Genomic DNA, 25,704 nt, shown 5'->3' with positions numbered 1-25,704 from the left:
TTAAATGAGCTTTGTCGCATTACGATCGGTGTTTAAATTACGTTTGTCTTACTTTAAAAAGACCGTAACTTCCATTCCATTTTACAACAATTATCTAATTTTTTACTCGATAAATTCTGATATGTACCGATATCGAATACATTCATTTGCTTAAATATGTAGCCAAAGTTTTTACAAAGACTTTTGATAACTCTTAAAGGTGTAGACATTACGTAATTAAAAGAAATCGTAATGTTTAAACGAATGGCAAAAGATAACGGATAGATTTTAGTAATTTTATCGTGGTTTTTTAGACGAGATAATGCGGATAAGTCGTAGGGTAACGGGTGTGTGTTTCTTCACGGAAAGACAAATGAAGAGTCTAGATAAGTTGTTTATAAGGAAAATTTATATTTAATAAAATTTTATCCTACAAAAATTTTAGATAATAATTATTTTGTTTTGCAGTTTAAATGAAATCTGCAAAATTGTATTTATTAAATAATGATTTATAAAGATCTTATTAATCACAATAAGTCATTTTACAAATAACTGACTCGTACACATGGTAATAAGGCTTATTGCAGATCAAAGCAGTATAACAAACAACCCAAGAAAAATATAGAAAGATTGACATTTATATTTGACATTTTTGGAATTTTTAATTATACATATTACACACTCGAAAGAGATGACTAGTTTTTTATATAATAATTTTGTTTCTTAAACTACCAGAGGAAGCACCTTGAGAGTGGTTACGGCCGCTCGATTTCCCTTAAGTACCAGTCGACGACGGATATCCGTAATCGATACAAAAAAAAGGAAAGCGTGGTGCCATAGAAAATTAGTCGAATGGTCCGGTCTCGTGTTTTGGCCCGGTAAAAAACGACGATTAAAAATTCGGACTTTCGTAACGAAAACAAATTTTCCGCCGGTCGATTCCTAATGTACATTACTTTATTAACGGATGATGGATAACGTAGACGATGCCAAAAATATCGTGTTTTAAATATTTTGACCGGTTAAAATTACTTGCGGATTATTTCTAACCGCCCCGAAATACAGAGAATCTTGCATGGGCGCGTGTTATTATTTGGAAGTATCTTTGGTTGGTTTGTGACCGTCCTGTCGGTATATCCGTTAAACTGAAACGCTCAAAAGTAGTTACCTACGTTATTTGAGAAAGTAAAAATTGTCGCCAAGGGACGGACTGTTTTCCTAACTTGTTAGCACCTCGGTATTCATGCGACGTCCGACTGCTTGTGATCCGGAGACGTCCGTTCTCCATTCAGTGGAGAGAAACTTCGTTCAGCGATATCGGTCTCCTTGTCCATCCTGTAATCATTAAGGTAAAGCATTTTTTAACTCGTCCCATCACAATTACGCAACTTTTCCATAATATGAACAGAATGCAAAGTGTTTGCTATCCAGATTAATTCTTATTTATCAAGAAAGCAACAGACGTTAGTATGTTATTCCTATTTAATTTCCTACAAATTAATTAATTTTGCAATTAATAAAGACAGAATGCGTGTTAATATCTCTTACCTGATATTAAACGTAACGAATTTTTATATTAGTAATAGTTATTTACTTGTTAATAGTATGTTGCAAGCCAGGAAAAAGTGAATAAGTATGCTCGAGCTCGAACGGGCCGGCATGCTTAGATAAAATCATACCTACTGCCAAAGGCCGAATCGTGGTCGAAAGACGAAGTGCGAGAAAGATGGAGCGCGGTTTCCAGACTTCCCTCGTTGCTCGAACTGCTCAGTCGACGGGAAATCGGAACGTAGTGACGATGGCTTCTCACCGAGGACACGTCGATGCTGCCGTCGCTCTCCGATCCGCTTTAAAATGAAATGATTCGGATGAGGTTTCGACCTTCGACCCCGGAACGTTATCCGACGGAGTTCGGTACATTTACCTGTCTTCGGGGACGTCCGTCTCCGAACTTATGTCGTCCTCGAGGGCGTGTTGCAGGTCTTGTATTCTCTGACAGGCCAATCTGAGATCGGCTCGCGTTGCCTGGAGGTCTGCTTCGGTGTTTTCTAAAGCCATTTCCTAATATAAAAATTATTTTTAAATATTACGTTTTAAAAAATTCATTAGCGAAAGAACGGACATACTAATTCGTGTTGCTTTTGGTAAGCTTCCGACTCTTTCTGCTGGAGAGCGCTGTAATCTTCGCGTAATTCTCTCAGCTGTCTCTGCAGTCTTCTCGACGACTCCTGAGATTGTACTTCTTTATTGTGTAGAGAATCGCACTCTTGCCTCGTTCTTTCGCACTGTTCTTTCAGTCTGTGCAGCTGACTCTGTTTTTTACGTATTTTAAAATTACCGTCGTGCTACTAAATTTTTAATATTTTACATGATCGGCAAAACTCTTTACCTCCAATCTGGCTCTGGTGGTCTGTTCTAATTCTAACCTCATCTCCAGATCGCGGATCCTGCCTTCCAGCTGATGAATCTTGTGAATGTCGTCGGGATGTCCGCTCATTTGTTCTACTTTATTTGTCAGGTCCGATAACTAACAAATGAAATATTTATAACAACAATGGAATATTGAGAAAGTGCGGTTAATTACTTTAAATATCTATAAAAATTAAATAATTTTTGTGTGGTTTTATATTTGGTGATGTTTCAAAGATAGTTTTTCCCCCCTTCCTTTTTTGAGAATCCAAGTAACATGACAGTAAAGTGTAAAATTTTAACATGTATTACAGTAATACATAGTTCAGTGATAGGGCAATTATATAATTCCTTTAGAGGTACTGTGTATATAAAATGTTGATGTTGGAAAAAACGTCAAGTTAGAATCATTTTGCTTTCAAAAGATTGAAAGCAACAAAGAGAGAATAATATGTTGCCAAAATCATACTGCAAATTATAGACTCATCAAATGATGCACTAATATAAGTACTGTACATCCAAGTGATTTGTATATTAATATTTATTTTACTTTATTTCTTCCTCAAGATATATTCATGTACACAAAAATTAAAGAAAAACCAGCAGCCGGAGTACTTAGTAAGTTCCTTTTCTGTATTTAAATTAAAGAAATGTGGATTATTAAGGAAAATTTAAAGTTATAAACTGCAGTAACAGTCTTTTCCTTTACAATCTACCTAATGTAAATATGGATAATCAAATATGGAGACAGATAAGAATTCACTAAATAAATTCCATTTAGTTTAAAATAAGCAAAATTAGATTTACAATTTAAACTAAACGTCTTATCTTAAATACAGTCATTTCCGATAAAGAAGAATTTTATTGACGAACAATAAAATCCGAACAGTTTAAATACCACTTATCCAATGTAACCAAACATGATTGTGTAGCATGATTCACTACAAACAATTTACTTTTATATTGTTTGATTAATATCTCATACAAAATAATTGGATAGAAAGAGTCAGTGGTATACTTTTAAAAACAATGTAGCTATTGTATATGCAATATGAAAAATAAGCAATCATTTTTAACTACCAACTTATAAAAAATTGAATGCAATAAAACAAATATATATATATATTACACACACACATAAAAGCAGCTCAGAATAATATTTAGAAATGCTTAAAAATGAGTAGCAATACAGTCGACCCCCCTATAACACTGTTGATTATTCCGTTTTATATGAATTCCATGTTGTACGAGTTACTTAGATTTTACAAATAAGTGTGCCGGCTGTGAACGGCTCACGTATTTGTAAAATCTAAGTGACTCGTACAACATGGAATTCATATAAAACGGAATAATCAACAGTGTTATAGGGGGGTCGACTGTACTTATTGTCCCACCAAGTAAGAGAATTTCCAAAAGCCTGATTAAAGGCAAAAATAATAATGTCCTCGTTATTTATTTGTCGATATCCCTACCTAATTATTATTGCAATATCACTAAATTTTAATTATTTAATATTTGATAACTATTATTTTCCTGTAAAGTTTTTTACATCATATTTCATAAAAATTCATTTATTCCTTTTGAAAAATATTTTATTTGTTAATATTAATAAAAATTCTTGTATAATTTTTAAAGTTTGGTGGCATTGTACCCCTACAAAGAATATAAATGTTTAATAAAGATATTTGATCATCGAATCATTTGGACTTCACCTGTTATAAAATAAATAAACTTTTATTGTTAGATTATTAAAAATTTTTATTGCTGGTGTTTTCTTTGTGTAGTTGTTAAATACAGAAATAGGAGAAAACTTGAAACTTGCTTTGAATAATGAAAAACATTACTAAATATATTTATTTTCAAATTTTCTCTTGAATAAAATTTTTCACATTACTACAAGATGAGTGAAAAGCTGCCTTGCAGTGGAAAAGTTTAAGTTTTATTAAAAGTGAAGTTTCATGTATGATACTTCACTTTTAATTTTAACTTTTACTTTTCTGCAGTTCCCCCTACAGAAAAATGCTGGAAATGTCTGGAGGTCCAAAGATCTAGCGGGCCAGATTCCGCAAGAGATTATAAGACCGGCAAAGAAGTCTTCCAAAAACCAGAACGTCCGTGGTAGATGGTGTTACCACTTGTTCACAAAGTGAAAAATGGGACATACAACTTATGTATCTAGTATACACTGCCATACATATAAATTTGATGTTGTCACAAATTTTTCACTTTACGGCAACTTTTCACACACCCCATACTGCAGAAGATGTAAGATAATTGATAGGTTATTACACAATACAAAGTGAAAAAACTACAAACAGAAAGGATACAATAAGAACAGTTAAATGACATGATGCTCAGAACGATTGTAATGATATAATAAAGGCAACACCATATGACGAGAACTATTAAGAATGGCTTGTAAAAATTTCCTAAAAGTTCAAATTCACAATTCTAACTACTTGTATTCTGGCTTGCTGACAATCACAATTGATTGATAATTTTATACCAAAATTTGAAATTTTCGAAGTCTTTGAAACAAAGACAAAAGGGTTAACAGTATATATGATGCATCCCACGTAAAATCACTAATGCAAGCTCGCTAATTGAGTAAATTATAGTAATTTTCATTCTGATAAAAAGGACAAATTAGACAAAGAAATACTGAAAGCCATTTTATTCACAAAACATTATGGAAGCTTCATAATTAGCACTTCGTCATTTAAGGTGGCCCAGTTTTATGCGGGACATCCAGGATTAAGAATGCTTAGTATCATCATTTAGATCAGGGCTTCTTAAACTATGGGTCGCGACCCCATTTGGGGTCACTTAGTGAAATCTTGGGGTCGTGAGATGTTAATGCAAAATATTGAAAATAATTTGTGAGAGTTTGAAAATGGCATGCTTTGTGTCATAGGTTTCGTGAATTGCACTTTGTGTCACTTCTGGTGCAGCGAGACAATGATTCAGCAACATTGATTGTAGTGTGAACTAGTGTAGTGTTGCCGCTTTTCAGTGTATTCAGTTGTCTCTGTTCCATTGTAACACAAGAGTGAATTGTGGTAGTACACCATTATTGTTTTTTGCAAATTTGTATATATATCTTTATTTTATATTTTTTGGGTCATGAAAAAAATCACAATCATAAATGGTGTTATGAATAAAAAAAGTTTAAGAAGCCCTGATTTAGATCACTAAATGTTAGTACAGTGGGTGATCGGTTAACGAACATAATCCGTTCCAAGACTTTGTTCGCTATCTGAATTGTTCGTTAACCGATTATCGATTATCATAGGTTTCTATGGGAATTTCATTAATTCGTTCTGGAGATCCCCAAAGATAAAAAAAGTATATACTTTTTTACTACGTTTATTCATATGTAATAATAAAAATACATATATACACGGTCTTGGATTTTTATTAGTCATGTTTTTTCTGTTTGTGGGGGTTAAAGAATCTATCCAATGTCGATTGCTTTTCTGTCTTATTCATGATTTTTCAGAAGTAATTAATAGCATTGTAATTGGCCTATTAACCTCAACTTGGTTTGGATGCCATTTTAAGACCGTTGTTCTGACATCTTCCTACTTCTTCNGTGTTAAAGGAATTCTACACTATTCATTCATACAAGTCTATTCTTGAGGAAAGTGGTCTGTCTATTGAGAAGCAATGGGAAATAGATGGATTTGATTTAGAAAAACTGGGATACGCAAAAAGCCTGAGCAAAAATCCGGATATTCAACTGTGTAGAACGACTGTGTGTTTGCAAGTATACAATGCTTTTCTATTTTATTTAAATTTGATACTATAGCAATTCTTCAACTTATCAAATAAATGCCTAAAATTTGACGCATCTTACAACTTTGGATAGTGAATTACAACATTGAAAGAGATGCAGATCCTATTAGAGGAAATAAAGATGGGTCATTTGATTTGCACCAAACACTCAAAAGGATCTTAAATTTTACATATCGCTTAATTGTGCGTGTGTGTATATGGCAAATTTATATTCAAGAACCTTCTTTTCATTGGTTTCGTAATGTAAATGATTTAGGTTGTGTGTATATATATATATATATATAATGTGTATAAATTATTAACTTTTTTTTATTAATTCTTTTCAAGAATAAAAATATATATTAAAAACTTCTATTAAAATACAAGAACCAATAATTAACAACATGCTATTGGAAAGTTTTCTTCAAATTGTTTCAATTATTATTGATGAAATGTATTTATGTACTATAAATTTAGAATCATTTAATTTTTATTGTAGAGATTTGTTACAAGAATTTGTATTAAAAATCTTGCAAACAAACAAAATTTTTCCTTTATTTAAAATCTGTGTGAGGTGTTTTGGAATTGTGATGTCATTGAATTTCTTCTTTCTCTCAACTTTTATTCAGAAAATTTTTCTTTCTTTTTAGTTGTATTCTTTCCTACAAATCAATCCACTGTATTTTATAGAAAAATTTGCAAAATAATACAAATTTCTCTTGAAGGATCATAAAAGTTTATTTTAGCAAACAAATCTGTGACATCACTGCCTACAGACCAATCCATCATCAGAAACCAACAAGACATTTAACTTCACATTCAATTACGTCCATTTTGGAAATAATATTCTTAATAATTAAATTATTTTATTAATTTATGTGATCTAAATGACTTGCAACTGGCTAAGCAGTGTTGTTACTATTTAATTGGTTACTGCCCAGTAAGTTACTTTATATGCAGGAATATTTTGAAAAATATTATTATTTCTCATCTACTTTCAGTGTTTTTTTGAAATATAATTACTGTATTGTCTCTTGAAATATATCACTTAAAATTGTTTCATTACAGATTGCTTTACTAAAAATTACTTTCTTTGTCATTTGAGAGAAATTTTTTAAATTTGCAAATATTTTGTAAAACACAATGGAACAAGTCTGTACAAAAATGCATTAAAAAAAATAGATTTCTAAGAGAGGATCAAAAGAAAAATTATCAAAATTTGCAGAAGCAATTATTCAATGCGAAAGTCATCAATTAACAAATTTGCACATAGTTTTTCTAATACTTAACTTTACATTAAAATAATTCCATAAATGAGAAAACAAAATTAAAATTACTTTAACAGAGGGAGAAAAAAGCCAAATGTAAACTCAAAAATGCTAAGCACTTTCCAGCTTCAAAACTCATCATGAGGAATGCTTGTAAAAAGAATTCTATTGTCACAAATTCCAAGTTGCCAAAAAGTAAACAAAAAAAGTTTTCTATAGTAATTTTGGAATCATGCTGTTACAGCAATAATATAATATCCATCATTGTATACATATAAAATATTTTCCATCTGCCTTTCAATCCTAACAGTGAAATATTAAGATTTGTGATGAGTTACATAGAAAATGTCCAGTAAAAGTGTGTTGATTATTGGAAATGTAAATTTTTCCAATTATATGATTTGCAGTTCTTTTTATTATTTTAAACAGTAAAAATGTAAATCTGCAACTATTGTTCATAGATTTGTATTGTTTGACTAATATTTGCTTTATGATCAGAATTTTCAATATTAAATTCAATAATAAAAAAAATATACTTGAATGACTACTACTTTACGTTGTAAATTTAAATGATGATGATAAATCGATATCTCAGACCATTATATATGCAACTTTTTTTGTATGTAGATTACAGATAGTACATTATACAAAATATCCCTACATTAAAAAGTTAGTATAATGGTCAGATATATTATACGTTAGTTATTAAACAAATTATTTATGGTCTCAAATATGTGATATACCCTATAATATTAAGTTACACAAATTAGTAACAATATACATAATAATTAAAAAATTCTTTAGTATGTACAGTAGATTGACTAGTTTATATTATCATCTATTACAGTACAGAAGATTTTGTTATTTATTATTGTCTACATTTGACAAATTAAAGTAAATCAGAGTAAATTTTAAAATATTAAGATAAGGTGAGACACCAATTTTTATTTATGTTAACTTTATTCAGTTAATTATATGCAATTCTGATCTGATTACATATAGTAGAAAGTGAATATATCTTCTAATATCACTTACAATAATTTATTAAAATGTAATTAATAAACTGCTGACAAATACATCAATATATATAACATTAAAAAAAATGTCATTACGTAAAAAAAAAATAGATAAATATCAATTAATATATTTATCATCATTTCCAANTATAATATTTAGTATATTGATATAATATAGTATTTGAATGAAAAAGAAGAGATAAAATTAAAGATTTCATTTCTTATTTAATATTAATTTTAATACACAAATACTGATTATAATATAATGATAAACAATTTAGACCTGTATTGATTTTCTAGTTCATCTAGTTTACTATATTCATGGAAAAATATATTATGACAGACTTACATATACAGAATATACTGTTTATTGTATGTTTTCAAGAATGTACTTTCATAACTAATTATTAATAATCAATAATTTAAAACTAATTTTCTTTTTCATGGGAAGTTCTGAATTTAACCAAAATACTGATTATAATATAATGATAAACAATTTAGACCTGTATTGATTTTCTAGTTCATCTAGTTTACTATATTCATGGAAAAATATATTATGACAGACTTACATATACAGAATATACTGTTTATTGTATGTTTTCAAGAATGTACTTTCATAATACTAATTATTAATAATCAATAATTTAAAACTAATTTTCTTTTTCATGGGAAGTTCTGAATTTAACCAGACTACAGAATGTGTATGCTGTATAAATCATACTTTTCTAGAATAAAATTGATCTTATTAAATTGACAATTTTCCTTTTCAAATTTAGACTTAAGTTATGATAAAAACTTTCCCTAACAATAATTTTTTTTCTCTCAGAGCCTACCTGTTCTTTAAGTGTCTGTTTCTCAGCTTCCAGTTCAGTAATTTGTTCATGCTGGTCTGTCAATAGCTTCTGATCTGAGGACATCTAGAGAGGAATATTCTACCTTCAACTTTTACATTATAATTTGATTAAAATGCAAGTTAAAAGCCAAATAGCTCCTATTTTTAATAAATGAGTAAAATATTGACTGTTAATAAATACAATACTCTTATTAAATATTCTACCTTCAATTTTTACATTATTATTTCATTAAAATGCAAGTTAAAAGCCAAATAGCTATTTTTTATGAGTAAATATTGATAATTAATAAATACAATACTCTTATTGATGGTTAGATATGATCAATAGTGTATTTAGCCCATAAAATTTTGCATATTTTAGCATAAGCTTGTGGAAAATGCAAGACAAATGCACTAAAATTAAATATCTTCAAAGTTTGGTAACTTGCAACATAAACAACAGAAGCATATTAATTTAAATATCATATCGTATCATGTCATATCAATATCATGTAAAAATTGAAAATCTCCATATTTTCAATTTCTACATAAAAGATAGAACTGTACTATCATCAAAATATAATCTGCTAATCATTGATTAATTTGAAATCAGCCATTATATAAATAATTGTTAGTTAATTTGTCCAGCAATAAAAGTTTTTCATGCATTAGTAACAGATATTGATTGTAATATTTGGATTTAGGAACTTTCTTCTTTTGATGCAAACGTTTAAAATTATACTATTAAACAATGTGATTAATGTTCACTTTTACAAATCAATTTCACCCATTCTGCTGTACGAACCTTATCAATTTATATCTCGTTATCTTTCAGAAATATTAAATGTTTAATTTATTAATTAAACTCTTTAATTCCTTATGTCTATGTTTACATATATTCTATTTGGCTCTGGATATATAACAGTAACAAAAAAGACAATGTTATACTTATTTTGCTTATCTACCACTGATCTTTGATTTCAATGCATAACTCTACACATCTATCTATTTAGTCAATATGATCTATAAATTTCATTAATATTGTTAGTTTACTTGCTATATTGATCAGTGTCACAGATTGTTTTGATTATTCTTGTAACTGTTCTACCCAAATAAGCCTGTTTGATCTGCCTCAAAAACTATATAAACATATCATTAATAACACAAATTAATGAAGACTAAAAGTATCATCATCATATGTCTTATTGTGCTAAGCTGTACCTGTAAGAAATGGATTAAGTTACAGCTGATGACTGTCTTAAATTTATTTCATATCTCTAGAAATTCAAAGTCAGTAAATTCAGTATATTTCAATTTTTACTATTTAAATTTAATTTTAGTTTAATAATAAATATAAAACTTGCCTTATTAATTTTTTATTATAACTTAATTATATCTTATGTTTTGTTGTTGTTTAAAAATAATTCCTTTTTGCAAAACAATTTAATCAATTATATTTAATATATGCTCTCTTTTATTTGTAAAACTTATATTCATTCGCCACTCATACTGTGAAATAATATATTGAAAAATGATGTAGATATCACTTAAATATTTTAATGCAAGCATGTTTTAATACATAAAACAGTCTGGTTTATGAAATCACAACATAAACTCTTAACTTTTTAATCAGTTAAAATTCATTGTAATATTATGTACAAATATACTTAGTCACTAATAAAAACTTTATACTCATATACAATGCCAAATATAGTATATGGAGAAAATGTACTGTCATTCAGTGTTAAATTAATTTATCTGATGAATTGATCACAGACAAGGACTTTTGACATTTCAAAATGACATCCTCAAGCAAAGAATACACAAAAGTCAAACTTTGAAAATACAAAGAATTTTGTATATTCTTTCTTCACCTTAGGATGACATTTTGAAATGTTGGAAGTACTTGCATGTGATCAATTCATCAAATAAATAAATTTAACACTGAAAGAGTACATTTCCTCCATATACAGCCATATTATTAACATATTCTGTTTTCTAATTGTTACAACTGGGAGGCTCTCGTTGTCTGTGACATTGCCTTATATTTTATGAACAAAAATAAGACAAATATCACATAACAATATGATAAATAAAGTATTGTGGTTCCAGTAACTACATTTAGTTTTCATTTGATAATTTCTGTTTTTCCTACTGAGCAATTCTGTTTAATATTTCCATGAATAAATAAAAGAGTAATATTTTTGTATAAACTGATAGTGCAATTTTGAATATTATGAGTTGGTTTTTAAATAGCATATTATCTAAACATTATCCTCATTGTCATTCTTATCTTTAGACAAGTAATTGACCATGGCAGAAATCTGAATAGAACAGCTCTAAACATCACAGATTTAGATCTAGCTTTCTGAATTGAGTTTTCTGTTTTAATCTGAGTAAGTTTTATTTATTTTTTTATAGTATTAAAATAACAATTATTGGTGACATTAGTCTTATTTGTCTATTATCTTTCAGTTGTCTTCTATTGATTCTAGCACTTTGATCATTTTAGCAATATTAAAGTTTTGAAGAATACTTTTTAATTTTTTAAAAATTATTTTAACATATTAGTTACTGTCTAACACTGTTTGATAAGCTTCCAGCTAATAGTAAAATAAAAAACAATAAAGAAATTCTGTTATTTCATACTTTGATAATGCAAAATTTTCACATAAAGGAAATTTTTTTTATGAAACACCTACAGATATAATTAGACCTAATTAGACATACTAATAATACTATTTTCTTTTGTCATCAGCATATATTAATATTTTTGTTTGAATCTCCATAGTTGTAAGATTTTCAAATAAAAAATAATTAATTTACAAAATGAAAAATTCTTGGTCATTCATTTTTACAAAATTTATTAACTAATTAATAGAAAAACTGAAACAGAATGCAAGTTGAGGACTAAACTATCAATGAAAATATCTCAATTTTAATTATTGTTAAACTAAAAAATGAAAAACTTCATTTCAAGTGATCAATTAGGTAAGAATTTACAAATTTTAATTTAGATTTTTCTTTTAGTCAGTGAACTGGTCAGAAATTTTAATTATTCAAGATGGGCAATTTACCAATCTTTGGCAAACAAACAAATTGTAAATACTGAAGTATTTATATTTCAGTGACCATAATTATTTATCTAATTATCATTCTAGTATTCTATTAGAAAAATAAAGAATTCTTTTTAATATATCTTAATTTTCATCAAGAGTATTGTATTTATTAGTAATTCACACTGTATAATTGATAATTTGAACTTTGGATATTATTATAGGATGTTACTAGTCTTTTTTGTAAGATCTGAGCATTAGTTCTTATTGATTTCATCTGACCACCATGCTTTTAATATAATATTACTTGCATATTAAATATTGGAAATGATTTTCATATAATTAGATATAAAGTACAACATGATTATCCCAATATTTAAATTATTATTCATATAAATAACAAAACTATATATAAATATAATAAACAACAAGATATAGTTTCCATTTATAAAATTTCATATCACTTTTAAGATTTATTCTTTTAAAATAAAATTAAAGATTTACACACTAAAATAAAACTTTATATTTTCAAATAAGGAGAAATAAAACATGGTGGTTGAAATAAAAAAACAATAAGAACTAATATGCATCACAGACAATATCTACAAATCCAAAATACCATGCAAACCACATTAGGGTAATTAAAAAATCTGAGTAATATAAAATAAATACTATAGATATAACCAAAATAGGATGATTACATGCAATAAGAAAATACATTACACCATAAAATGAAATAAAATAATTTTTATTTTAATCTGTTAAAATTATAAAATATTCACTACTTTTTAAAATATTTTATTTAAAAATTTAGTTACTAACAAAAAAATTCATTTAATAAATTCTAAATAATTGAAACATTTACTATCTAGCACTAATTTTTTAAAACAAGTACTTTTGGCCTTTTTAAAACAGCCATTTGATATTCTGATTTGACTTTTAATATTTAAATAACTAAATGATGTTTCTAAATATGAAATTAATATAGAATAATACTATCAGTCAATAATATTATATTATAATTCTAACTATAATAGAATTTTTCTTAAATAATCTTACTTGTTGTACAACTGCTTTATATTTTTTCATGACTTCTGCAAGTTCTTCTTCCATTTCTTCTAACTGAGTTTGTAGAGCATTTTTCTCTCGAGACAACTGAAGAGATCTGCTCTCAACCTAAAGAAAATATGTAACTTTTTAAAATTTAAATGTACTGTAATATAATGAAATACATCTTTCTGCTTGTAATTTCCCCTAACAAAAATATTGATTTAAGATATTTTAAAAATTCTAAATTTAAGGTTTCTATGAAAATTATTATACTTGTTTGAGAAGATTTAGTCACAAATATTAAATTTTTAAATTCAGTTTCCATGAAAATTAGTATGCTATGGTGGAATGGAATGGCAATATATCATTTATTTTATTACTCAAGCTGCTGACTATATATAAAATTTTCTATATTTGTGTGTTTATATTTATAAAATTATAAAAAATAATTCAACCATTCAAACTGGGTATACATAAATGAGCACTACACACAGAACCAAAATCCAGCAAGAAAATATAAAACTACATGAAAGCAAATATGTTTCACCTTTGGAGTTTGAATGCAGCTGGTAAAACAATTAGCCTGATGATCGTTCAACACAGATCAAAATGTTTGTTTTTATGTAGTTCTGTATTTTCTTGCTGGATATTGGTTGTGTGTGCAGTGCTTATAAAAAATAATAATAATGGAATAACAACAGTATATTTTATAAATAAAATTCTCATATTTACAAATTATAAGATGGATCCACAATTTAGCAATTATTATTTAGAAAAAATTTATATATATTTTTAAAGAACTGAGAAATGAAATTCTAATGTCAAGTCTAGAAAAACAACTATTATTGAGATAGACTGTTTTAACTATTCTAACAAGAGTTCTTAATATTAGATTGATGAATATGAACAAATTATTAATGAGATAACATTAATAAAAATGGTCATTGTAGTTTTCTAAAAAATTTTAAGATAAACTTGAATGAAATTATCAAATAAGGATTCATTCAGAGATAAAAAAAAAGAAACAAATGATGCAAATAACTACAGACCATTAAGGACTAGGTAACAAATAAAGCAGATAAATATAAAAAAATGGTTTGCTTCTGGCTAACAACTATTGGTTTTGTACATTTAAATTATTTTAATTTGTTTTTATTGTATAACAACTTATAAATGTATGTAAGTATTTCATTTTGATAAGTCTAAGGATCACTATCAAAATAAAGCCATTTGGATTTTTATCATGCAACTCCTAAGGCCTATCCAGATTTGATTATCAACTTATTAGGTAAAAATAGTTTCCATGACAGACTTTTGGAAAGTGCTTACGGAAAATATGGCATATATCAATTTTTTTTATTACTATTATTAAAGATATCATACCAGATTAAGAACTGTGAGATCTTTTTAGTGCTCTTAATCTGTTTCTACTAAAGTTTGGTCATGCTTTTAAAATAATCAATAATAAAATTAAGGAATGTTCAAATACTGCAAAAGTAAATACTGTATAGTATAAAAGAAATAAATTAAATCATACTTTCATTATTTTTCCTTCTTTAGATTATACCCCAACATTTAAATTATTTGGTTGAAGAAAAATAAAATGCTTTATTCCCAGGAAATTTCCAGTTATTAATTCAATTTTTAAGTCACTTGTAAATAGACAATTTTATCCCAATGGCCAGTCCTACATCTCTTCTCTCCAATTATTCAAGATTTTACCCAATGGAACATTTATTAACAATGCCAATATGAGTAAAATGACTTGATAATCTTGTAATTTGGTCTACTGCTACAAATGGCTCTCTCAACTTAATTACCATCAACTGTTAGTGAGTAAGATATTGTCTTTGCAACCAATAAACTGTCACTATAATTTGTATATTTCAACACTATAGTGAAGAGGATTACAGAGCAATCACAATTTACATATTCTCATCATATTATGTAATGCATTAGCATTAACCACAAAACATAACTATTTACTATACAAAACTCATTTATTATTTACTACAGAAAGCAATAGTTTACTATGCAATAAATATTTATGACATAGTAAATGGTTGCTTTGTGGCACTCATCAGATTTATCTACTTATAGAGTATATTTAAAAAATGGATATAAAACAAGACAAAAAATATTTCCATATAGAGTAATAAATAGGAATATGCAAACATAACTCACTAAAATCTTTATTTTTGAAGTATTTTCAATTGTAAAAAGTATTGTCTGTTGTAGAATGTGCAATAAGGATTCACCACACAGTCCAGAAAATGAGTGAAAAAATTTATCATCATGATTTTTTTCCATCATATGTAGCAGTAGTACAGGTTACTATCAAGTACAATTATTAAAAATATCACAGTTTAATGAAAGCAACTGGGGAATACTGAGATGGAAGGTTAATGTAATGAGTATCAAAAATGATTAAAAAAAACTGGAAGAAATGACACTTGTAGTCAAAAATTCACAACTTATTAACAAAATTATTAACTTATTAACTATCAACCAAATTAACTGGCATTCTTCAGTTAATGAACTATCAAATACAAAGTTTGAAATGTAAAAGAATAAAAAATATAAACATTAAATAGAATATACAAATTTAAAATTTAAATATAATGGAACCTGAGATAAAAAATGAGTATAAGCACAATTGATCACCATCATATAATACACTAATGGCAAATTGTTCATATTAGAAATTATTCTAATATGAACAATTTAGTTAGGAGTTTGATTTTTTTCTTTTTTCCATTTATTTTTGATAAAGGTCATTAAATATGACCAAAAATGTTAGAATGTTAATGCTGCATATTTAAAAGGTTTTCTTGAGTGTGTTTATTAGAATAATTTCTATTTAATTAATAAAAAAATTTATTTACCTCACACTTTGTTCTTGTCACTTCTTCCAATTGAGATTGTAAATCTTGCAATTCCATTTCTGCTCCCTGTCTTGCTTTTATAGCAGCTGTTTTGGCAAATTCTGCATCTTCTAACTGTGTTATTAATATTTAAACTTAAGTTTTGAATTTGTTTCAAAATTATTTAATTTAAATTTTAATGTACTTACTTGGTTCTTTAATTGGCGTATTATTGATTTACCAGCTTGGCCCTCACGCACACGTTCTAACATCATTTGTGCATCTTGAAGCAGAGCCTTTGTACGTTTTAGATCCCGTCGAAGACGTCGCTCCACTTCAGGATCATGAGGTGGAGGTTGGTCAGATAATTCAACTATTTTTCTTTCTAATTCATGTTTCTGTTTCAATACTTGATGGCGTTCTTCTTGTTCTGATTCCAATTGAGATTCAAGATTTTTAACCTGTTTATAAAATTTATTTATTAACCATAAGTCTCTCTCAAAACAAACTTTTATAAGTAATCCTAACTACTTTCCAGAGACCATCCTGAAAAAAATTCTGATTCTTAATTCCCAAGTACTTTCAAACTTATCCAGGAGAGTTAAGAATTAGTTTTATTTTTCAGGTTGGTCTGTGGGAAAATAGTTAGGATTATTTATTAATTCTACAGTTTATTATTAATCTAGCACTAAATCTTAGTTATTATTTTGGTTTTATATGTTATTAAAAAATTGAAAATAACCACAAAAATAGATAATTAAGTTCATGTATTCAATGCTTTAGTGACAATGTGGCTCAACTGACAAAAAGTCATATTATTTTTAACTCATATATGCTTGTAGTTAATGAGAGTAATAAACATTTCATAGATAAAAATCTAAATATAAATAAAAAAAATAAATATGAATGTGAAATAAATGTAAAAAATTTAATATAGCTTTTACAATGATCTGTATAAACTAGATGTTGATTATTAAGAACATATTCAATCCATACAATTCATTATTTGAAAACATTAATTGATAGTTTTTTTGTATATAAAAAAAACTTTCTAAATTATCAATAGTTATAGCAAATAGTTTATTACGACAATAGTGGAAACTTCTGCTGAAAACTGGTGACAAGCTTCTGCCCTCCATCTAGTGGTTTGAGGAGATAACTACACTTCAATCCATTTGTACAGTACTTCGTGTATAAGGAGACGTTTTTGGGTATTAATACAAAGTTTTGAACATTTTTATATCTCACAATAATTAGAGTGGCTAGAAGAGGAGTTATTTGTGCTATGTATGGCTGCTTTAATTATAAGATACAAAGTGATCACAAGTCGTATAGATTCCCTAAAAACAAACAAGTGTAAGTAAATTAATAAGCAACTAGATTGATTTGATTTTCAGATGCACTCAATGGGTATTTAAGAGCAGAAGATACAATTTAGACAAGATTTTGAAAACAAAAGGGCCAGAATATTTAAATAGAAATTACGTTGTGTTTTCTGACCATTTTATGGAAAAAGATTATCTTCATAAATATTTCAAAACAATTTTAATACATTTTTGTTACAGAGCCCATATGGAATTAAAACTAAGTTAATTAATTATTTCTTAAAGAATGCAAATATTAAATGTGTTTGTGACAATTGTATTAAATTATTGGCAGATAAATATTTCAAAGTTCTTATTAAAACATATGTGACAAAAAATAATGATTCATCTGAAAGTTTTCTGAGAACGAAAAATGCTAAATTAAAGATTTCACATATTTAATAACTGTATTATCCATGACCTATATGATCAAACTGTGCACATAATACATTTTGGTGTTCAATGTGTTTTAATTTAATGTAAAAATGTTTTATTTTAAAAAATTGTTTCAATTTAATAAAATGAAATTAAAACCTCAGATTTTAATTTAAAAAATCTTACTCTTATTGCATTTGATTTGTTTTATTGATATTATTCCTTCCTTTAAATCACTATCCATCCACATTTCCTACTAAATAAAATTATAATTCAAGTTTTAGGATAATAAAATATAGAAAAAAAGATGATAAAATATTTATTTTGTTGCACTTTTGCAAGTTTTGTTAGACTTTACATAGTCTGCAGTGTTTTTCTCCTCAAACTGCTAGATGTCACAAGTTTGAGTGAATTACTGTCACCACTACAGTACATGCTAATTCACAAGAGTTTCCACTATTGTCATATAAGCTATTTGGTTATAGTAAGAAAATTTAATCTAAATTTGTAAATTATTTTCGTATGATTAATTTTAAACTTTCTTACCTTCTTTTGGGCAGCTGCCCTTACTTCTTCTATTTCTTCATCTTTTACAGATAACTCTCTTCTAAGTTCTTGTCTTGATTTTTCAAGAGACATTTCTAATCTTAATTTGGATTGTTCTAATAATTGTACTTGACCTGCAAGTTCTTCTAATTCTTCTTCTTGATCTTTAAACTTCCTTTCCAATTCCTGCTTGGCCCTTTTCAGCTGTGTTATCTGATTACAAAATTGTTGTTTTTAAATTATTGTTAATTATTCTAAAAATCTTCTTCTATCAATTTACATTTATGTAAAAGAAATATAAAATTCACATACATACACACAAATAATAATAAAATCATATATACTTAATTTTTATAAATCTGTAAACTTAGGATATCTTATATAATCTTAACTATTAATTCATTGATCATCATCAAGACAAAAAAATATGCTAAATAAATTATAGAAATATATTTATTATGATAAAAATGTAATTGAAATTGAATACAAAATGCTAAATTTGATTTGAATATATATTCATTATTTCTTTAGAAAAATGTTCAATCTGATGACAAGACTTTTGTCTTAAAAAATATTTTATTGCAATAAATATATGGCTTCTGTAATTTATTTAGTATGTTCTTTCATATCAATATTTGCTTTATATCAGAAAAAATAGAAATGAGATAGAATTCAAATTCTTTTTTTCCCACTGCAATAATATACTTTAATGCAGGGGTGGCCAACAGTTTTTGCCCCCAGGCCAAATCAGAGGCTGCCCTAGGAAGATTTTGAGGTGGTGTCACCCCATAGAGACTAAATTGTACATAGAGATTACAGATACATTTTTCACATTATCATGCTTTATCAACGTTCTATGCTGTACTTAAGAGATTTGTAATGGAGGGTTAACTCTAACTGGACAGCGAGTTGTTGACCTTTTTTTTTCTATTCTCACTTGAGTAGCTAATATTGAAAGATTAATCGTGGGCCACATGAATCCATTACATGGGCCACATCCAGCCCGTGGGTCGTATGTTGGCCATGTCTGCTTTAATATATACTTTTATACAGATTTAATTTCAATTTTAAAAAGAAAGCCACAGGCACTAAGGATAATTGCAATTTTATCTATTACAGTACACCTGATCCATAATAGATCTCTGCTGATTACCATTAATGCCATTATGTTCCAGAATTGGTAATGATAATCTGATTTAAATTATGTATATGAAATCATTACTTAATAGATTAGACAATTAACAAATTAAATAAAAAATCTGGTTTTAATAGAATAATGATAGCAGAAAATTTATCAATTTTTGAAATTTTATAAATTTCTCATTTAAGACATTAATATCTCGATAACAATATTATCATTCAAAAAAAATAAAAATTCTTTAAAAAGTCACTAATGTAATTTTCTTTGTACTTTGAACTTTTGTCCCATTTCACACTACATATTATGCAGAAATATTGAATAGTGAATGTGGAATTGTAGTATTTTATGATTCTGTATAACCACTATAAAACTAATTACAGATTACTGTAGTGTATCCTTTTGATTAATTTTATGATTTTATGACTTTTAAGATGATAGTCAATCAAAAACTTATTTTTAAACAAATATTCAGAAACAGAAACCAAGACACAATTAATATCCAACATTCTTTCAATATAACAGGAATCAAAATCTTCCCAAAATAATTCCTATTGCATTAGATAGTAGATATAATATCATTCCTGATTTCAATATTAATTCACATAGAACATTTTAAAATAAAACTTTGTACATTACAATTCATTCAATTCTTAAATATACTTTTTTTTAATTCTAACTTACAAAATATCTCATTAATCTTGACATATGTTCCAAATAAGTAATTAAATCAATTAAAATATAATTAAATTAACTTATTTAAAATATGATGATAATATCATAATATTTTCTAACAGAATGACTATATCATTTTAAAATCATTTTCCTATTTTCTTATATTAGTTATATTTATCTCGTAGATCATGAGATGTCTTTAATAAAAATTGTGAATGTATACAGCATATGCATATTACTTAAACTATTTAATGTAATGCATACAAATATAAAGAAAATCTTGACTAACATTTTAAGTTATAGTAAATATAAACTTACTTCTTCCTCTCCACTAGTACTTCCAGCAAGTTCTTCTAATTCTTTATTTAACATTATAATTTTTTCAGATTGCATTTCCATATCTAATCTAGTTGACTAGAAAGAAAACGATATTATAATTTCAAAATAAATTTATGTAAAATACAATAGAGTCCCCCATTTTATGACTATAAAAGTAGGGTAAAAAAATGTGCAACTATTACAAATTTTCTATTATGTCTACACAAAATGCTATGTTTCTTTGTTGGCCATTTCTGTCATAGTTCAAACTACATTTCTTGGAACATAAATTCAATTTAAAATATTGTACTTACAGGAAGTATGATGACCTGCTTACAGATGATATCCCATGAATCAATTAGATCATAAAATCAGGGAGTCTACTACATACCATATTTACTCGAATATAAGATGAGGTTTTTATTCATTTATCACAGCTTCAAATTCCTAGGTCATCCCATACGCACAAGGAAAAGATTCTTCATGTTTTTGCAAATAATTTTTGTGAACTGTGTATTTGTATTTTTTATTGGATGCTTACCCTCTTGTATTTAAAGACGTCTGGCTCGTCTAAATCGTTCTTGTATTAGGTCTACTGGAAAGTTCTGTCCGTTTTTAGAATAAAACAAAATAATAAATTTTTCATACCTTGAATAAACTGTATTGAATAATATAATTTCCATCATTATTTATGACTTCTTGCCAGCATGATGGTAATTTGTATATCCCATTTTTAAAAAAATGCCTTATCCCTAGAGGTGAAAAATTGAACCAGTGCTTGTCTGATATCGTCTTCGTTTTTGAATTTTTTGCCCTGCAAAAAATTTTGTAAGGACAAAAACAAGTGATAATCGGAGGGTGCTAGGTCCAGGGAGTATGGTAGATGTGACAGAATTTCCTAGCCTAGCTCTGCAAGTTTCTGACGAGTCCCCAAAGCAGTATGTGACCTGGCATTATCATGAAGCAGTATGATGTCCTTCCTATTGAACATCACCAGCCTGTTTTCTTGGAGTGCTGTTTTTAAATTATCCAATTGCTGACAGTACCTCTCCGAATTTTGCTTTTCGTTCGGTTTTAACAGCTCAAAATGTATTAGTCCTCGAATGTCCCACCATATACACAACATTCTCTTATTCAGGCTCAACTTTGGTTTAGAGGTGGAGGGGCAGGTTTTCCGGATTCACAATATGCCCTTTTCCTTATGATGTTTTCATAGGTAATCCACTTTTCATCCCCAGTTATCATCCAGTCCAAGAAGGGTTCAATTTTGTTCCATGCAAGCATAGATGTACACATGATGACTCGATCATTCAGATTCTTCTCACTTAACTCATGTGGCACCCATCTCGAATATTTCCACACCAATCCTAATTTCCAAATATGATTTGAAATGGTTTGTTGAGCTGAGTCAAGCTTTTCCGCAATCTCCGATGTTGTCAAAAAGGATTTTGCTCTAACATGATCTTGACAGTATCGTTGTCGATCAAAGATGGTCGCCCAGAGCATGGCTTATCAGAAAGGTCAAAATCACCTATTTGAAATTTTTCAAATTATCTTCTGCATGTTCTATCAGAAACTGTACCTTCACCAAACACTTTCAATAAATTTCTACATGCTTCTGCAACATTTCTTCCTTGTTGGAATTCGTACAAAATACAGTGGCATAAATGAACTTTATCAGTAGCCATGTGTATACGATCGCATCTCACTTAATACTAACATGAATCATCTTTGTTTTAGTTCATTTGCTAGGTCAGTTTGTATACATTCAGTGATAAAAAGAGAGAGACAAATATGCATCAAATGAATATGTGCATGGTTGCTGAAATTTGTTGTAACTGAAACAGACAGAACTTTCCAGTAGACCCAATATATTGTCAGGAGTAAAGATGAATAGCAATAGGAAAAGCAAAGCTTTTGAATTGAATTCCAGATTGAAATTCCAAAATCACATAGAAGCATGATATAAGTTTTAATCCATTCCCATATGAAAACAGATGATTATTTGGAAATCAGAATTCAAAGAAATTCATAAGTGTAATTGATGGAGAGTGGATTTGACTGGTAAGAATTGGAAAAAAAAAAATTCTCGATTGTCCAGCTTTAAATGAACAAACTATGTTGTCAATTTTACAGGATTTTTCCTTAAAGTTTAAAATGACAGTAATTTTTGCAGGACAATGTGTGCATTTACATTCATTTAATATTTTACTTGTGATTAAATGAAATAAAATTAAATTTGTATTAATAAATCTAATTTTCTTTATTTTGATCTTTAAAGTCATACTTCGTCCTGTATGCGAGGACATCTTATATGCAAGTAAATATGGTATGTTAAATTCAAAATATTGGTTTTATTATTTTAATTTTTATTATTATCTTTTATTACATACATGCAATTCTTGTTCTAACGAATATTTTTCACGTTGGAGCATGTCCTTCTCTCTTTCAACCTTTTCCCTTAAAAAGTGTTCTTTTATAATTTCTTCTTGTCGATTACTTAATTCTACATCAAATCTGTAAAAAAAAACAATTCATTAATATTTTGTAAAATTACAGATAGAATAAGGAGAAGAATAAGGAGAAAATAAAAATATTAATCGTGATAATAAACAATGCAATGTAAAGTGAAATGAAATTATCCAAAATTTTATATAATGTTATATTGTTTAGAATATTTTATTTTCTTGTTTTTTAGCCTCGAAACTAAACTAAAAGCAAGATTATTTATTAAATTTTGAATTTTTATTGTTAACACATTGTCTTTCTCTAAAAATATGTTGTTATTTAAAGATTACATATGCAACATAGACACCAGAATGTCCTACAGTTTGCAGATATATTCATTAAAAAATGGTATATTTATGAAGTAAAGGAATAATAACCAAACGATGGATGTTATCAAGTAAAAGAAAAATATTTGTTTGAGAAATTTATGTTTGAATTATTTAACACATGAAATTAGTTTTTTGAATTCTATTGTCTTTCTTATAAGCCAATATAATCCAAGAAGAATATTTTTATAATATAAATTTTACAGATTATATTGCATAATTTATAATATCTTAATATATTGATAGAAATTAATTACTTCATCCATTAATTACCAAAATTTATTACGAACTTAATAAGTAATATTTTTCGATATTTACTTTCTTTGTTTTTTTTCTAATTCAGCATTTCTTGCCATTTGTTCCTCTAGCATTAATCTCTGATCCTGAATTTCACTATTGGCTTTCATTGCTTTTCTTTTCCATTGACTTGACACTCTTTTTTCTTCTTCCAGATCCTCTAAAACTTCTGCAAACTGCAAATATTAAAAGTGCATTTATTGTAAAATTGTTATCTTTCTATTCTGCAAGTTATAATCTTGCATAAGAACACAAAATAAAAAATTTATTAATGCTTATAATTATCTGCTCTTTTATTTTCCAGCTGTAATGAAGTATTAATTTAAATTAAAAAAAAAACGAATTGATCAGTGTCTATGTATTTTAACGCAAAAAAGACAAAAAATTCCATATTATTAAACTCTTATTTTGTACTTAAATTTTTGATGTAAAAAAATTTCTTGCTTGGAATCGAAATGAAAGAATATTACTTTAAAATTTTTATCAAAATTNCATAGAGGGTACTGTTGCCGTACGTACGCCGTTTAGAGGGATCCTATCTTTCTCTACTGTCTATCTCCTCTCTCCCTCCTTCTTGCCCTCTTTACCGTGGATTGACGTCTTTCCGATGGGCCACGTAGAGTTTTTTTAGTTTTCTTCATATGCTTAACACCCAAATAGGACCCAATTTCCCACAAAAAGTTTTCTCGGAGGTAACATTCTTTTCAGATCTTCCATTTTGCCTTGACGTATCCTATCTAAACCAATCTCTTTCCGTCCTGTGGGACTAATAGGATCTTATTTAACAGATTTCATCCAGATTGCTGTATGTAATTAGTGGGAAGTGACTGGAACCTGTTAAACTCTTCGATAACTACTCTATAGGGGGGCAGTTCTGGAAGGATTATTTTAAAATGGGAAACTGGCCCATATTTAGATGTTAAACACGTGAGATTCCAAGAGGAAAGCCTGTTGGAGAGAGGAGCGAACCTACTGTTCAGTGACTATCCACTCGGTCACTAAATTCCACAGTGGCCTATTTAAATTTTAGAAAATCACATCAATAAATAAATAGTACTTAACTACTGTGTTTATAAAATTTTATTTATGTATTTATTTTAAATTTTTGCATAAAATAAAACTTAAGCTTGTTTACGAAGCAGAGATAGTATAAGTGTTCGGTAACAAGGAACTAAGTAAGCTAATAATTGTTTGTTTCATACAAAATAAACTATGTTATTGCTTGATTAATAGCAGTTTTTTTAACCTGAAAACATCTTTTTCCCCTTTTAAACGGGCTGCAGTATATTAGAGGGTCCAGATGTGCCAATTATCATACATATTTAAAAAGTGCTTAACAAAAAACTATATCTGCGGATTCAGTTTTCAAATTAAAGAATTTGAAAATCGATAAGAAAAAAATATATATATTAGATTTTTAAAAGAGTAAAATTACATTTTGTCAAATAGATTAAAAATTCTGTCGAATCGACACAAAAGACTTATTAATATAAGATTCTGAGATCTTCTCAGCACTTTTTTACACTTAACTGATAAGAATTTTAAGTATTTTCTCTGTTTAATATATAATTTTCTTTGCCAAATTCAAAAATTCTCTAATTTGTATAAATGAATAGAAAATTTAACAGTAAAAAAAATGTTATGGAATTAAGACAATAACAGTTTTGCTTTATACAAGGTATTTCAGAAACAGTCGATGATTCCTGACAAGAAAATAAAGATAAAAGGCCGGAAATTGACGCTTTCCGGACATAAGATATACGTGACAGATGTTACAATGTCTTGTAATGTTACAATGCAGGTTTTTTCTGTAAGGCCATCTGAAAACGCTAGTGTATGTCACCCCCATCGACAACGCTTGCCTATATCATTATTCGCGACCTTCTAAAGACTGTGGCTGTTTGTGTTC

At 27.7% G+C, this 25,704-nt stretch overlaps 1 protein-coding gene and 1 pseudogene across 2 annotated transcripts; both read right to left on the bottom strand.

The window, feature by feature from the left end:
- Positions 1 to 461: 461 nt before the first annotated feature.
- Positions 462 to 23,999, bottom strand: LOC111635796 (unconventional myosin-XVIIIa-like). 2 transcript variants are annotated; one of them, XM_023380865.1, is made up of 13 exons: positions 23,817 to 23,999; positions 23,058 to 23,181; positions 20,665 to 20,760; positions 18,534 to 18,746; positions 16,458 to 16,709; positions 16,270 to 16,383; positions 13,394 to 13,510; positions 9,280 to 9,363; positions 2,369 to 2,506; positions 2,106 to 2,291; positions 1,904 to 2,040; positions 1,659 to 1,826; positions 462 to 1,314 (listed from the first exon to the last, which is right to left on the bottom strand). In XM_023380865.1, exons 1-13 carry the CDS (start codon positions 23,903 to 23,905, stop codon positions 1,221 to 1,223), a joined length of 1,812 nt encoding a protein of 603 aa, XP_023236633.1. In that variant the 5' UTR covers positions 23,906 to 23,999; the 3' UTR covers positions 462 to 1,220. The 2 variants fall into 2 exon arrangements, with proteins under 2 accessions (XP_023236633.1, XP_023236634.1); XM_023380866.1 differs by having other exon boundaries at positions 1,663 to 1,826; positions 23,817 to 23,998.
- On the bottom strand, positions 20,767 to 22,630 carry LOC111635797 (annotated as a pseudogene).
- Positions 24,000 to 25,704: the final 1,705 nt, after the last annotated feature.

Source organism: Centruroides sculpturatus, unplaced genomic scaffold (assembly GCF_000671375.1).
Source record: "Centruroides sculpturatus isolate CEXI.00-Female unplaced genomic scaffold, Cexi_2.0 scaffold989, whole genome shotgun sequence".
In the NCBI taxonomy this organism is placed as follows: domain Eukaryota; kingdom Metazoa; phylum Arthropoda; class Arachnida; order Scorpiones; family Buthidae; genus Centruroides; species Centruroides sculpturatus.
This window is presented reverse-complemented; position numbering and strand designations above follow the sequence as displayed.